At 43.4% G+C, this 16,782-nt stretch overlaps 1 protein-coding gene across 2 annotated transcripts in view; it reads left to right on the top strand.

Moving 5' to 3' along the window:
• Positions 1-16,782, top strand: part of nek7 (NIMA-related kinase 7) — a 63,021-nt gene that overhangs the window by 20,626 nt on the left and 25,613 nt on the right. For both annotated transcript variants that reach the window (XM_004553771.4, XM_004553772.4), the window contains exons 2-5: positions 141-228; positions 10,680-10,820; positions 11,474-11,536; positions 15,344-15,454. In XM_004553771.4, coding sequence (XP_004553828.1) covers positions 169-228; positions 10,680-10,820; positions 11,474-11,536; positions 15,344-15,454 — 375 coding nt within the window. In that variant the 5' untranslated portion in view covers positions 141-168. The remainder of the gene's footprint in view (positions 1-140; positions 229-10,679; positions 10,821-11,473; positions 11,537-15,343; positions 15,455-16,782) is intronic.

Raw genomic sequence — 16,782 nt, 5'->3', positions numbered from 1 at the left:
ATGCTGCAGAACGAACATTGCTCCACATTTGAATACAATTTAATCGTACTGTTGAAGGGAAATGATCGACTTTTGTTTCACCTGATGATCAGCGTTGCATCGTCTAACCGTGAGTCCTGTTTTGTTTGTGTGATTCGCAGAGGTGTACGGGATCAAGCTCCTAACACCATGGATATGGACACGCAGCCACAAGGACAGCAAGCAGCTGTGCCAGTGTTTCAACCCCAGGTAACCCCACACAGATGCACACTGCAACACCAGTCAGAAGGACTTAGGATCTGAAGTAGGATGCAGACTAAGATAAAAATGGAATTACTCAGCCTCGGCATCCTGTGGTCAGCACCTGTCTTAGCCTTTATTTAACAGATGTGTTCAATGCCATTTAGTTTGATTATAGATTGAAGAATGATGGGAAATTCCTTCATCTGTTGTATTCCTCCTAATTCCTGTTTTAAACTGTAAATATTTCCTGCTCATCTCTTCTCTCTGCATCAATCAAGATGTATCTTTCAGCCTGATCTTCATTCAGACCTCTGTAGCCTGTGTAAGACAGACAGTGGATGAATGTTGAGTTGTTACTATTGATCAGAGATCTGGAGGCTGGCGGAGCCCGGCCTCCTCGCAAGCCTCTTTCGGTTCGATACAACTCAAGTTTGCTCTGTGCAGATCAGGCCGCTGTTGGATTTTAATATCGTCTTCCAACTTCAGGCGCATTGATTTCTTTACAGAAGGATGTTTTTGCCTCCATAAGTATTGAATAGACTTTAAACAAAGAAGATCATCCATATGCCCCTGAGTAAACGTGGAATCTTTTTGAGAAAGAAGCACTAAAAATAGGCTCCGTACTCGTTGTTGTTTTTGTTTCATTATTTTATCTGTTTATTTTTTCAATGCGTATGCAAGGGCACGGCAACATTAACACTGGAACTGCCAAGGGGCTTGATTATTCTGAGATTTGTAATTGCAAAATTAAGGATAATTGGGTTGCACACAGAAGAAAGTCAGATAAAAGCGCTAATAATTAATTTGACTTAGGCAACTGTCCCCCCACGCACACATACAGTAGATCTCCAGCTGATCTCCCAGCAGTTCGTTACGTGTTGTTGTTCAGTCTTAATGATCTCTTTCTCTCTCGCTCTGTGTTGTTCCATCTATTTCCAGCAGTTTACATCAGTGTTAATTCTAGGCTCACCTCTTTCGCTTAGGTACTCGGGAGCACGGTGAACTTTCCATATTGCATCATTTTTTCAGTCTCACAGAACATGTTTGAACCGATTCCACATTCAGCGGAAGATGGAGTCAGATTATGCAGATGACTGTCTAACCAGCATCCAGATGGGTGTCTTTCAACAAGTCCTGTATCCGTTTCACAGTTTTCCTAAGGTTCAGTCTACTCGGCAGCAAAGGGAGAAAAAAACCCTACCAGCCTCTTCCTGGAGAAATCTGAATTGTATATGTGATGAAGGATATTCTGTATCACTTGCAATATAATTTCTCTTGGTCCCGGAGGTATGATGCATATGCATTAGTTAAACGAGATGAGCTGGTAAGATGTGCATTTTTAATGGTGCATTTGCTCTTGAGTGAGTGGGAGGGTTAGTGGGGACCCCCCCACCCTCCACCACCATCCCCCCGGAGTTTGATCATCACTGCAGAGTTTGACAGACACAGATCTGTCTGTAAGCGCTGAGACAAGGTGGTGTGGAAGGAGAAGAAGAAGCACCTTTGGGGTGAATCCTGCCGGTTTGACTGCCTGCCTGGCTCGCTGGCTGACTGGCTGAGGATGAATATTGCATGGTGCTTTCTCAAGGGGGCTGGTGACTGGTGAGAGTGGGAGTCGCTCCCCCCCCCTCACCGCAGGGCTGCTAGTTGCCGTGTCTGTCTCTTCTTGTGTTCCTGGCTGTCTTATCGTATATCCGTCTCTGTCTGTTTTGGACTACAGCCGAGCTAATTCCACATATTTTGTAAACACTGTTTTCATGTGAAAATGACGTTGTCCTCAGCACAGTCTGATAGTATTTTGGTCGAGATCTCTCGAGACCGTATTTCTTCCTGTTTATCCTGTTTTGAGATTAAACTGACATTACTGATGACAAAGCTCTGCATCACAGCCAACATCTGGACAGTGGTGAGAAAGAAAGTGTATTCATGGAGTCTTGGATTAAACATCTGGAGGGCTTAGCTGATAACTTAGTTATTTTAATATATGCACTTTTCATTTTTATATTATGTTAACAAGATGAAGAGTTTTGGTTTTATAATTGTGAACTGGTCTTCTTCTACTTTTTCACTGGTGTCCGCGTCGCAGGTCATTTTCTCTTTCTTCCTTTTTTGCCTTTGATTTTTCTGGTGTTACTGTTAAGTCTCCACATCCACAACAAAGAGACGTGCACCCACTGATTATTAACTCTGGAGTCTATTTTTGAAAACCTCTGCTGTCTAAAAAGCTGTTCACTGCAGGATAGCATGCCAGAGCAGAGTGACGAGCTTTCAACTTTAGCCTTCCTCGTACGTCTGTGCCCCGAGTTTCTCTTTCCCGGCGTCTGCGTGCCTCTCAGTCTCTCTCCATGTGAGACATCACCTCTCTGCTGCTGCTGGCCTTTCTGTGGCAGCCGTCGGCACTGCTGGGCTGTCACGTCGGCCCTCTCTTCTCTGCTGCTTGTCCCCCACTGCCCCCCACCCTATCTTTATCCCGTCTTCCCGTTCCCTCTTCCACTCTCCATGTGTCTTGTCAGTTGTGTTTGGCAACGGTGTCATTATCGGGCAGCCCATATCACACCTCCTCCAATGAGCTGTCTGTCTGCTCCCCGTCTGTCTCTCGCTCTACTTTCCTCTCTCCTTTGCAGTCCCCCTGCTAGCTCGTGGTGGCTGTGTGTCACCTTTATACCCGAGACATTCTGTCCCTCACCGGCGTTACCCATAATGCCTTGCACAGCTGCCACTTTATCTTCATGTCCTGCAGCTTGTCCTCAAGCTGGAATAATGTGAATGATGTGAGCGTGCTGTGAGAGTTGACCAGTATGTTTTATTTTATTTTATTTTTTAGACAACAACACTGATGTTGCTGATTATCAGTAATTGGGGACACTAAAAGTCAATATTTGGAAACATTTACAGTTAAAAATCTTTGGGCCAAAATTTAGAAGAGCTCAAAACTTAGTTTCAGTTATTTAAATAACAACAATAGCGCGACATTCAAAGTCAGGCTGCTTTTTTATTGATACCTGCTGTAGTAATATTATGAACTAATTGCAAAAATAGCCTATTTATGATTACACTGCTGTCTGTGGTTACATTGTAGTCACTGTGGACCCAGATGATGATGATGATGATGATGTGCAGTAGCACTAAGTAAAAATGTAAAAACATTTACCAGTCCTTTAAGTTTGTACTTGGATCTGAAGTTGTTCTATTTTGACGAGTTAATTTTCTTCTTTGTAAAGCACCTCACCCGTCTCTCCTGTGCACACCTTCCCCTTCGCTCGTCATCGACTGAAGCACCAGGTGGGAGACGTGATAAAAGAGCCTTTTCCCAAATGTGGTGACATTATGCTCTGTTTTTATTTTTAACATCCACCCTAAAGTGAGAAATATCCTCTTTCTGTTTCCTCTCATCTGATGATGACTGTGAGCGATCGGTGTAGCCGCGTGACGCACAAATGTAGTCCAGCCGCGAGCCTCTGTGCGCGCCCGTGTGTGTCCACGTGTGTCGCTGTTACAGGTGTTTGTTGCATGTGGAGGTACAACATCAAGCTATGGCTTTGCACATTTAATTAATAATGAATCTCGGCATAATGACACATTTTTTCAGTGCATCACTGGGGAAATGGGATCAAAATTGCCGTGATCGCCCAGCTGTTGCCATCCCTGACATCGTCGTCCGTCACCACAACCCCGACACAGACTACCCAAAACAAACTGTGTGACTCATATGAGCCCATTTTGCACCAATAAAAATAAAATGGTAACAGACTTAGAAGTTTTATTAATTTAAAAGATGTTGGGGACAAAAAGATAACATTGTATCTATTTGTTAATATTAAACATATTGCAAAGTGTTTAAAATTGCAGTAATGGGTGCTGCTTTACCTCAGTGGTTGAGGAGGCGACCACAAGCCGTAGAGCCAAATGCATCGTCTTCCACGACTCCCAGCTATTCGGTCTCCTCTTCAACATAACTGTCGAAAAAAGGATTCCCACCTTTACTTTCACTGCAGACTCGTGACCTGCAACTAGGGCTGCTCGATTATGGCAAAAATGATAATCACGATTATTTTCACTGAAATTGAGATCTCGATTATTTGACGATATTTATTTAACCCTTTAAGACCTACTATAGAACCAAGTCCGCCAGAGCTTATATTATTTTTTTACATGTTGTAGTGCCATTTGTGGGAGCATTTCAAGTTGCTATACAACTGTTATAGCCCATATTGTAATAATATGTATGCATTAAGTCCATAGTAATTACATAAATTGCAAAAAAGTTGCAATAAACTACAAAAAAATTGAAAATCGGTTTTGTTTTTTTTACATATATTTCTACTTGGAGAAATTTAAGGGTTTATCCCTCAAAACTTTAAATACAATAAAGTTGCAAAAAATAGTTTACAACAACAGGAAATTTATTTTGAGTGTCTTCATAGTTTTATTTTGGAGATACACCAATTTTTATATACTGCAGGAAAAACAAAAAACAATCCTATGATGCAAATTTGCAAAGAAAACAGAAGGTGCATCAAAATAAACGATTTCCAGCTGTGCAATTCGAGTTCTAAGCATCCCAGAAACTATTCAGAAAAGTCAAACATGACCAGTATAGGCTTTTAAGGCCTACAAGTAAAAAAACTACATTTCCGCGAAAATGACGTCACTTCCGGTTTCGGGGAGGAAATGGCCGACATGTGATAGTTCGCGCTGACGTCTGATTCACTGTGGGAAGTGTTACGAACAGCTGATCGGATCGGCAAAGCGTGTTTCTGGAATATTATGTTTTTGTTCCTGCAAGAGCTTTTTATGCAGTTTTTGCAAAGCTTTATGTGGAAGGAAACCGTGACCGAGGACAAGCTGATGGCATCAGATGTAAGTACAACTCCTCCGGTTTCATATGCAAAAAAAATTATTGCGCTAGCTTACATGGTTCAGGTTCTACAGGGATTTAAAAATAGTTACACAAAACGGAGCGTGCTGCTCTGACCGGCTTCAATGACTTTAAAAAATAATATAAAATAGTGTGCAACACCACTGAAGTTTTTTTTTTTTTTTTTTTTTTAATCTCTCTTTTCAACCAACAGCAGTCACTCTCCTCTCCAAATAACTTCTGCTTAGCTTTCCGAGCTTCCCTCGGGTCCTCTTAATCAGCGGTCTCCAACCTTTTTTGCGCCACGGACGGTTTATGCCCGACAATATTTTCACGGACCGGCCTTTAAGGTGTCGCGGATAAATGAGGGAGGGGCTAATAATCGGCTCAGTCATTTTTAATGATCGTTGAAAGCCCAGATCGTAATCGTGATTAAAATTCGATTAATTGAGCAGCCCTACCTGCAACCTTTCACGGAGTGTGTGGGTCAGACATTGATCGAGAGCGGTGACTGCAGATGGAAAGAGGCAGTTGCATCACAGCCATTTTTAATTTATTTCATCAGAAGTTTTATAAATAAGAGCAGAAGCTACTGAATCACAACTTCAACAGATAGCCAGGCTGTCAGTGTGACTGCTACACTTCATGATACAAAACATATATAGGAGAGAAACCTGTAAGTATATATTTTGAATGAGATGGTAACAGTATGTGTTGGATTATTGATACGTGAACTATTATTGATATAGTTCTGGGTATGGGTAAGACGACACGGCCTCCACATGCAAAAACATTTTGGGATAATGATATTTCAGTGTTTTATTTCTTTTTTTGCTCTTCATGTGGGTCCATGCTGGAAAAGCACAATTTGGATTGTGATTGCGATATAAACATTTAAATTCAGGATGTACCATGTGTGTAAAAACAACAGCAGGATAAAGTGGTTGCATTACCATCAACGCATTTTCAGGTCGACTGTCAGAGGTGGGTCATATGGGTTCAACATTAAATTGTAATAATCGTATTTTTGACCACATGGAAGGAAAATGCTGAAAATTTTATTAATGCTTGCAGCTTGCAAGCAGCATTTATAAGTGCATGTAAATCCATGACACACTTCCTAATTCAAAGAGTGCCTGCATGGAAATTACAGTACAGTAGTCCTAAGACAGCATTATATCCAGCGGCACACAATAAGTCAAGTGTAAACAGAAAAGTAGTTTTACCTGGAAATTTGACATAGAAATGTAACTTTTCAACACTTTATCATTTTAGTTTACTCGATGGTGTGTTAGCCCAAAGCGGCTAAACAAGTTTGTCGTTTCCATGTTGAGCAAGAACAATTTTCTTGCATATTTTGCAAAGTGCTCTGCTTTTCAGGAGGCAGTTGAAGGAGCTTTCTTTCTAAGCACTAAATTGTCACCGGAGGCTTTTGCTCTCAGACATGCCTGGGCCTGAGCCGTTGCTGCCACGTTGTGTAGTGAGGTTTTTATTTGTACAACTTTACAGTATTATTGCAGCTCCGGTCACATACCAATGTTTCATTGACATAATATTGGTCAGTTTTTTAGATTGAGTGTTAACAGTAAGAGAGGGATGGAGATAAATTCATTTCCCACTTCCAGTGTAAACCCGCCTCGACGTTTCAGGTAAACGGGTGAAATTTCATAAACACGTAACCTGATCGTCATTGCTTTTTAAAATGATTTCCTTTCAACGTGAACTAATATGTGTAAAAAGAATAATGGGGACAGGTTTTTTTTTAATGTGGTACTTATATTAACTTAGCAGTTGCACCATTTGCATTAGAAAAACAAAAATGGACAGTGCTCGGGCGCGGTCGGGGCTCGGTTCAGTCGACCGGTCTCGGCATTCTCTGGCAGATGTTGCACACAAACGCATAAATATAAATGCGAGCCCTGATTAACAACCACGTTTGTGTTTGAGGTCATGATATTTGTCCGTCACATGAACAGTCATATTTAGATCCGTCCAAAATCCTCCTCTCCCGTTTTTGGCCAGACCGTGACCTCTGCGTCACTCAGGGACGTTCCTCTGTGACTTCCTTTGTAGGTGTGTGTGGCCTTGTCTTTCAGCTGGGAGCTCCTGATTGTGTGACACCCATGTGCGGCAGATGAGACGGCCTGTCAGTCAGCTGTGGCCCGGCTGCCCTTTGAAGGCCAGGCCAGGGGGCGAAGAGGTGCCGCAAATGGCCTGTGAAGTTTACATACACTGCCCACTGCTAAACAGATTAGCTCTAATGAAGTGTCTAATGTTGGGGGCACTGGCTGACATAATCCTGCCTGGCAGCCTGGCCCCTTGGCTGCCAGAAAAGCCGCCCTCCCTCCAGCCCTCTCTTCCGCCCTCGCATGGCCTCTGCTGCCACCCAGGGCGACTCCACACGGGGAGGTGCCCACTGTTAATCACGCTGGACAGTGTGCGATCTGACATGCAAATGTAGGTCATTGCATATGTAAATGTGTGATTACGAGGCTGGCATGCCAGGACACATTAGCAAGACTGTGCTCTCAGCAGGCGGTTGTCACAGCGCTTTAGAGGCTCATGCTAACATTTGTCAAGCTACCACGCAGCGAATGAAAGCAATGCCCTCTTGTCCTCCCAGCTCCATCCTTTGCTCTCTCTCCCTCTCTGTCCATCCCACTGCAACTTTGCATCAGTGCTTCTGTCACATTATGCAAAATCATCTCCCAATATGGTTGCATATTCAGCGCAACACACCTTGGAGATAATAATGAGTATGTATAGGTTTAATTTAACTAACTCTCCATAAAATGTATGGATATAGATCTTTCAGTCAGATGTCAGTGTTTTCCGTGTTGTCGTAGTGAATCCTCGTAGTCCCCCCTTTAGACGTACGGTTGTGTTGAAGGGTTTGTTGTGGATTGTGGAAGAGTGCATCATCTGTGAGTCCTGACAGCTCGGGATGACGGCGGTGTCATGCTGAAAAATGCACACACCTCAGCGGTGTTAATTGGGCAGGGCATTTGATTGGCTCGCGCCTCTTCCTTTGGCTGTCAGCTGCGGAAAAACATTGAAACGCATGAATCGGTGCCCCCCCCCCCCCCCCCCCCCCCCCCAAAAAAAAAAAATCATCCATTCTAGTGTTAACAATCCAGTTTGATATTGTGCTTCTCATCATTGTCTGAATTTCATGCCTTTTTATTCTTATTTTACTTGTTTTTTTTCCAGAAATGATTTTTGGCCTTTGAATAAATTATTTCAGGTCATTTCTTTCTGATATATTCGTTGGCTTTAAGTGTTTTTTACTTTAACGATACCTCGTGCCTCTCTCAGGTCAGCTGCATCGTGTATGTTTTTCAGTGGGTGCCCACTGTAACTTTGTGTAGAGCGAACAGCTGTAATGACACACCCTTCCTGTGTGTTTTAGCACCCAGCAGATTCATTTTTGACCCTCTCCACCTTTTTATTTCCCTCCCCTCGGTCCTAGGTCACTCGCCCCCTGAGCTGCTCCCACAGCAGCGCTGGTGACATGCAGCATTCTGATATCTGTCACCTTGTGTTTGTTCCTGCTGACGCCTTTTACAAGTTTACCAAAAGGCTGGAAAGGTCACACAGCACGCTATGTGTATTATTCACACATTATATCCAAGGGGCTCATTCTGGTTTATTTTTGAGTGTTTTTAATTGCGGAGGTGAGTGACTCAGTAGGTACAATCACTCACGCAGTGAGGAGAGGTGTGGAGTACTTTGTTCTGTGGCCCAGTGCCAGACTGTCAGTGATGGGACTCGACAGATGAAGGGAGAGGATTTCACGGGTGCTGTTTGATCAAACACACAAACAGAAAAAATACTTGGATTAAATAATATGAAGCCTATATTTACGTGACTATTTTCCCGTCCTCATTGGAAAATAGTCAACTCACCTTTGCTCTGCTCTGTTTTTGCTACAGAACAGCGTGTTAGCCTCCCTGGATGTTGCAAGGTGTAAGTGCAAGGTGTAAGTGCACGGTCTAATACAATATCATGTTACTGTAGTAATAAAGCATTACATTTGGCATACACGACATTAGGGCTGCCACGATTACGTCGACTATCAAAATCGTCGACGACTGATTTAATAGTCGATGCGTCGTTTGAAGCTTTGTAAGATCCCAAAAGACGCAGGAATAAGTAGCAGGATTTAAGAGTGTAATAACGGACTGAAACAGAAGATGGCAGCACTGCATGTACAAGGATGCCAGCTGCCGTTAAACCCCGAAGAAGAAGAAGCTGTGTCCCAGAATTCATAGCGCAGCCCAGCTCAGTTTCCAACAATGGCGGCAGCTAGTTAGTTTTAATGTTACTCTTATTATTCTTTCTGGGTCACAAAATAAACGTTTAACATATTTTCAGGCGAGAATGTAGCTGTGTAAACCTCAAATATCTGCTCAGTTTATCAAGACACCGCATATTTTCAAAAGCGCTCCGACGTTTTCGGAGACGTCTGTTACCCACTAGCTCGATAGTTAGCCGGGGGCTAGGCTCACTAGAGCCGTGAGAACACCGGACTCCCGGCAAATGTTTTCAAACCCACCGCAGTCTTTCGCTACTCAGGTTAAACATGATATATGAGTCACTTAGATAACTTTAAAATGTTATTGTTTGGCTTTTTTTAGTATTTTATTTGTTCCTGAGTAAATCGGTTTGGCTGAGATTAAAGTTATAGTTTTTACACAGCTGAATAAACATCAAGCAGACAGCTGATTATCAGAAGTGTGAGATGCTCCAGAATATACTCTGGTGTCCTGTTATATTTTAGATAGCAAGGAGTTTATTAAACTTCACCGAAACAATCTGCAAATTTCATTAAAATGTAATAAACTATCATCTTGTCTTTATTTTTAGTTAGCACAGACCTTACACACTTAAAGCTGTAAGCTAGTGATAGTTATATAAGAGCAGATGCTGCTGGTGCAATAAGCTGTAGTTTTACGTCCAATGGATGATGATCTGATTAGTCAACTAATCGCAAAAATAATCGGTGACTAGTCGACTATCAAAATAATCGTTTGTGGCAGCCCTACATGACATGATACCGTTTTGCTACCTTCAAAAAGTTGAATGATCGTGTCACACAGTGGAAATATAATCATTCCTGCCGGCAGGGTTTTTAGCGGGTTGCAAACACTATTTTTATTGTATACGGGGATTTTAGCTTGTATTTGGGGTTCTGACTGTGTTTTATCCTGAAAATAAATGGTGTGTTTGAAGCCAGCTAAGTTTCTGTGCTCTGAGCGCTGACCCACTCACTCCCCTTTCTGCTTGTATGTATACAGACGTGGTGGTGAAGATTTAGGTCCACCAGTTTAGCAGCTACAATCATCCTTGAAGACCTTTATGAGCATCTTTGGCAGCGTCTAACCCACATCCTCCAGCCCTCGTCTTTTTTATCTTTCAGTAATGCACAGATGGTTTCACCTCAGTGACAAACTAGTGGCAACAGCAAAAATCCTGCAAATACTTAGTTTTTTTATTTGTTTTTCTCTTACACAGAGAAAGAGAGAGTGTGTGTGCACGTGTTCATGGACTGATATCATGCGTGAATAGTTACTAGTTGTATTTTTCCTGTTTCCTCCAGAAACCGTTGCAGCCAGATATGGGCCATAATTCACTGGCTAACTTCCAGATTGAGAAGAAGATTGGACGCGGCCAGTTCAGCGAGGTGTACCGAGCGAGGTATCTGCTGGACAACACGTCTATGGCCCTGAAGAAAATTCAGGTGAGGAGCGTAAAAGCAGCGACACATTTAGCCCGAGTTAAATCTGTCACGAGGTCAATGCTAATATATTCACACCAGCGGGTGTTTCGGTCCTTGAAGTTCACCTGAGCCATACACGGAGCATTTACAGTAGTAGAAGCTCACATATAAATACTGCTGCTGTTTCTGGACAAACACAGCTGGGTCACACTCGCTGAGTTCGACTTGTCACTATGTAGAGAAATTTAAGAGAATGTAATTGTGAATGTGTTAGTGCCGCCAGAGCGGTCAGCATATTCAACAAAGTCACATTTGTGAGGTATTTGCCTGTGAAGTGCAGTTTGACTCACAGTGTGACTCTGCACTTGTGTGTATCTGCACTGGCAGTATCTGTGGTATTCACTGCCTTCTACACTCGCACACATTGATAAGAGGACACGTTATGTACACACACACACACACCTCAGATATACGGGCTTGTTACTCAGATATGAAACACCTGTAGACACTCCAGCGCCACCCTCTAGATAACAGTAACCGTGTTCTCTGTTTAGTGTTTTTTTCCACCCTTAGTTTTCTACATCTCTCCATCTTACATTTTTTGAATATGTCATAACACCTCCTCTCTGTCCTCTCTCACCCTCTCTCTCTCTCCCCTTTTGATCTCTTGATAGATATTCGACTTGATGGATGCCAAAGCTCGGCAAGATTGCATCAAAGAGATAGATCTCCTTAAGGTAAAGAACCAGAGAAGAGGGAGACGGCGCCATGCGCTGCGCTCTGTTCTCTTAAGGTGCCTCAGCTGAGACCTTCTACCACATGAAAACAATTGATCTGCACCAGACGGCGTGGATCTGCGTGCTGTGTGTGCGTGCGTTTCCTCGGATTGTTACAAATACAGTGGGGTGTTGGAGCATTTGTGCACACGAGTGAGAATGTGAATAAGTGTGTGTGTATTGCTTTCTCCTTGAGTGTGTGTGTGTGCAGAGGTACAGCAGTGTTAAATCCCCCCAGGCACACATCGGCTCCTTTTTAATGCCAAAACTATTGTGTTTTTTTGTGTTGTTGTTTTTTAACAATCTTTTTGTAATGTTTAAAACCAGCCAACAGTGCATCAGCATGGAGATGTAGCAGCGTCTCTCATGTGTCTCCTCACTTTGCTTAATTTAGCTTTACTGTTTTTTCTTTGTGCAATGAAGTTTTTGTGCTTATTAAACCACCTTTAACATGTGTCAGCCAGGCTGCTCTTAAGCACTAATGAACAAACTAACGACAGCTCCGATGTCTTTCCTGTCTGAGAGATCCTAGATGTGTGTCAGAGCCCTGCCTGTGTTATCTGACTGTGTGTGTGTACGTGTGTGTGTGTGTACGTGTGTGTGTGTGTGTACGTGTGTGTGTGTGTGCGTGTGTGTGTGTGCGTGTGTGTGTGTGTGTGTGCGTGTGTGTGTGTGTGTGTGTGTGTGTGTGTGTGTGTGTGTGTGTGTGTGTGTGTGTGTGTGTGTGCGCAGTTCTGGCAGCCCTATCTGTAGCTTTCCTTCACGGACGCGTGTGCACTGCAGGCAGTTTGGGCTCATATGTACGCTCAGACGTACACATTAGACAGAAACACAAAACACAACCAATTAGTTTGTGCCACTCAGACTTCATTGGAGCTCCCGGGGCTTTTTGGGCCAATCAAAGACAACGATACTCTGATGCAGGCGAGACCAGGCTGTAATCTGAGTAGCAGACTGTTGAGTCGATGGCAGAAGACAGCAGGGTTTTCCTGTTTGTAGTTCTGACCTCCTAAAGGGGGTTAGGACAGAGTCAAATGTTACACTGACCCCAGTGACCGTGTCTCTCATTTCCTGTATGCAACGCCTACATTTCTGCATTTCTTCCCTTTAATCGTCTTTGAATCTATAGAATTTATTTCTCCTGTCTCGGCTGCTTTTGCTTTTTTTGATTTTCCATTTTCTCCTTCACTGCCTTGTTTCCTTCATCCATTTTCTTTCCTTCTTTTTATCCTACGAGCTGATTCTTGGTAAACATGGAGCTGTGCCTGGCCCCGGCTGCCCAGCCAGCCTGATAATAAAGGACTGAGTGAGAGAGAGAGTCCTTCTCCCTTATCCTCCACTAGACAGGCCAACAGGAGACAGAGCCAAATCAGAATAATGAGAGGCACACTGGCATGGTTCGACTGGAGTGACGCACAGTCGCCCATGATCACACACACACACACACACACACACACACACACACACACACACACACACACACACACACACACACACACTCTGTTGAGACCTTTCAACAGTATGTCTGTTTGTTTGTTTGTCTGTCTGTGTTTGTGTCTGCTCATTCATCTGTTATTTCTTGCTGTGGCATGATGACTTCAACTCGAGAATCTCACTTCTCCTTCTGTCCTTTTGTCTAAATTTTTCCTGATGGGAATGTTGGTTGTAGGAAGAGCCAGCGCTCTGCCGCTCTGATGATTTCACCATTCTTGAAATCTAAGAACAGCGTATTCCTCTTACTTACGGTTACTGTCTTGGGTCGTATTCTGATTAATTATCTTCCCTAATGAGCAGTGAAAGGCTGTTATGACGTCAGGTTTTTTCCTGTGTTTTGTTTGATATCTATCAGATTGTACTGTTGGTGGACAGTTCAGTGGAGAACATGTTATCAAACCTCACGTTTAATTCTCTACCGTGTCGTGATCCAATAAGGCAAAGGCAGCGGAAGCTCTTGTGCTATACGGTGCCATATTTGAACAATATGCCCGGGTCCATGTTTTGTTAATAAAACGAGCTACAGCTTTAAAATCAGTTTTATCTTGTTCTCTGTACGAGCAATAATATATTCTTTAAACATTAATATGTACTTTAAATGTGTTTCATTATGTGCGTTTAATCCATCCTTCTTCTAACAAGTTAAAGTGGATGATTTTTACATTCGGTGAAGTGGAAAACACGTTAGTGGAACGCAAACGATTCCTTTCTGCCGGAGAGGCCGAGTAAACGCCGATTCACATCTAAACGAACCGTTTCCATTCCTACCAGCTGCTTTCCTGTTGGCATCTAATTTCATTTATAATTACGCTGTTACTTAATTTGCTAGCATGCTTAATTTTGTGCCATCACGTTACATTAGTCAGTGTCTCGTTCTTCTTTGGAGCACATCACCAGCTCAACAAATATCTCACATCGAGTCGTGCATGATTAAGTAATTACACACACCGGTGGGTCTCAGCCAGCATGTGTAATTACATAATCATGCGAGACTCTATGCGATATTTCCCAACGAATGGCTGTTGTATTGCAGTAAGGTCCCATCCATCATTTACATAAACATCTGCATGCGAACATATCTGTATCCTTCGCCTGGGGTTGAAGTTGTGGGAGATGAGCGGGGCGAGGAGGGGAGGGAGAACTTGTCATCGCTCCTCGGCTGTGCTACAGCGTGGAGCCGTGCAGAACTGCCACTCCGAGCCAAAAATACATCTGGCGAGAGAGGACGAGGGAGGGAGAAGGAAAGATGGAGACATGAGGAAGGGAACGGGAGAACAAATGAGAGAGGGGAATGTGGAAGGATGCAGAGATGGAGTGGAGAGTATAGCGTACTGTACTGTACTGTGCTCCTCTCAGCATCATCCAGAGCATGAACATTTCTTTAATCACAGCACAGAAAGCAGAGCGGAGGACGCGTGTCACACCACTCCGTCTGCTCACATCACCGCCGCGACTCTTCGCACAGCACCGCCGCTTCCCTTTCCCTCCCCCTCTGCTCCAACTCGGCTCACCGTACCGCTCTCCTGTTCTTTCTTCCTTCCTCACCTTTGTTCTCGTTCCCTAGCTCTTCACCTTGCCCTGTCTCCATCATCCGCCTTGCTTGTCTGTGTCACTGTGTCATTTGCTCGTTCCTCTTCACTGCTCCTCCCCCCTCCCCCCTTTCCCTCTTCTTGCTCTGGATGGATTGAAACTTTTTGTTTACTACAAGGAATGCTGTTCCTGCCTTATTGACCAACCAACAGGAAGGAATCTCAGCTGCAGCAGAGGCTGGGATGCTTGTTTTTCTGACTGCCAGCCGTGTCAGCCTGTCAGGCGTGCGCGTGTGTGTGTGTGTGTGTGTGTGTGTGTGTGTGTGTGTGTGTGTGTGTGTGTGTGTGTGTGTGTGTGTGTGTGTGTGTGTGTGTGTGTGTGTGTGTGTGTGTGTGTGTGTGTGTGTCTCACACATGAGTTGTTGTCATCAGAGACAGGAGGCTGTTGTGACATGTCAGCCAGCTTTGTCACACTTGGGGACTAAAGCTTCTCATTAGGTCCACATGTATGAATCCCATGTACGGTTTAAACAGTCTTGTTTTAATTGGTGGTCAAAGTTCATGACACAAACCTGTGTTTGTTACGGTCAGGCTCATTTTATATAAATGGTGCAATAAGTTTGCAAGACGCCTGAGGAATGTGACCATGTCGGTTCTTAATGTGACAAGTGTCACCAGCAAGTCTTATTTTTGCTTTTTATGCTTCCTGAATGACACGTCTGTCTTTTTCTTTTCCCCCTGTCAGCAATTGAACCATCCCAATGTGATAAAATACCACGCGTCTTTTATTGAGGACAATGAGCTGAACATAGTACTGGAGCTAGCAGATGCTGGAGACCTCTCTCGTATGATCAAGGTAAGAAAGTCTTTACAGCAGCTGCACGTCTAAGACAGCAGGAAGAACAGCTGATTTGCGAAATATATTGAACATTCAGCCCAGGAGCTGTTAAGGACACAGGCAGTGTGGTTCTTCAGATGCAGCAAAAATCCTGTAGTTTTATTTTCTCAGGAGGGAGTGATGGTGCCAGCGCTGATTGTTTGTAGTTTTTTGGTTTTAAACTACTTTACTCGACCCGAGTCACAAATACAGCATCGACTCTTCACAGCGGTTTTTATAATTAGGAGCGGTTTCACCTTAAAGGTACAGTAATAGGATATTGTACTTTTAAATATACACTGATTAGTGTTTAGTTATATCTTCCAATAACTATTTGTGTTCTTATAAAATTAAAAAATACTGTATTTTTCGGCCCATAAGGCGCACCAGATTATAAAGCACATTAAGCGAAACAAGCGTTAGCGTTCATCCTCCAGCTTCACTGTGTTTATGCTATGCTAACATAGCTGCGTCGCTAGCCATAGCACATCATTATATAGCAGCTAGCCTAACTTCAGTAACCCTACAAACGTCACTGCTGTTTAGTTTCCTGTCTTCATTTATGTTGGAAGTGATAGCAGAGCTGTACGTTTGAATTGTTTCAGAAATCTCTCAGTCAGAACATGCTATATCATGTTTAGGTGGAAGCTAGCGAGCTAACTTCCTGCTAACTTCTAACTCTGTTAAATTTAATAAATTCTGTTTTCATGGATGCCTGGATGTTAAACTTAATACACCTGGTAAAGCAGCAACGCTGATCATTTTATTAAAGATGAAAGAATTTAGACAGTTTTTAACTCTCAGTGATGCTGCAGTGTTCGTTTGACTTTGGGACCTGAACCAGACGGAGTTTAGGACCCAGATGACTCCGCGAGGCTCCTGACTACGGTAGCCATAATGCTCCGACAATCCATCAGGCGCTGCGGCTTCGTAGCTTAGCAAAGTCGTACTAAAACATTTTTGAGAAGGGTTAGGGTTAACCCTAACCCTAACCCCTAACCCAGTTTTACAGCCTCCTTCAGACTGTAGATGTGTTGAGGTGGACTACAGATGCACACAGCAGGAGCAGATCCACTGCAGACATGTTCTCAGTGTTGTGTTCGTACTCTGGGTTAGGCTACAGTGCAGAGAATGACTTCAGAGATACACAACTGATCGCACAGTGTGAAGTCTGGTCAGGATGAATAATACCTGGTCACAATAATAGCCGGTCAAACATGGCATCGTTTGGTGTCAGAAGGAATTACCGGCAAAGAAGCAAATAAGTGCTGACTATGCGTTATAATTACAAGATTAGCAAACGTTTT

This window comes from Maylandia zebra, linkage group LG17, assembly GCF_041146795.1.
Source record: "Maylandia zebra isolate NMK-2024a linkage group LG17, Mzebra_GT3a, whole genome shotgun sequence".
Taxonomy (NCBI): Eukaryota; Metazoa; Chordata; class Actinopteri; order Cichliformes; family Cichlidae; genus Maylandia; species Maylandia zebra.
Note: the sequence above shows the minus strand (reverse complement) of the source record. Positions and strands in the feature narration are given on the sequence as shown.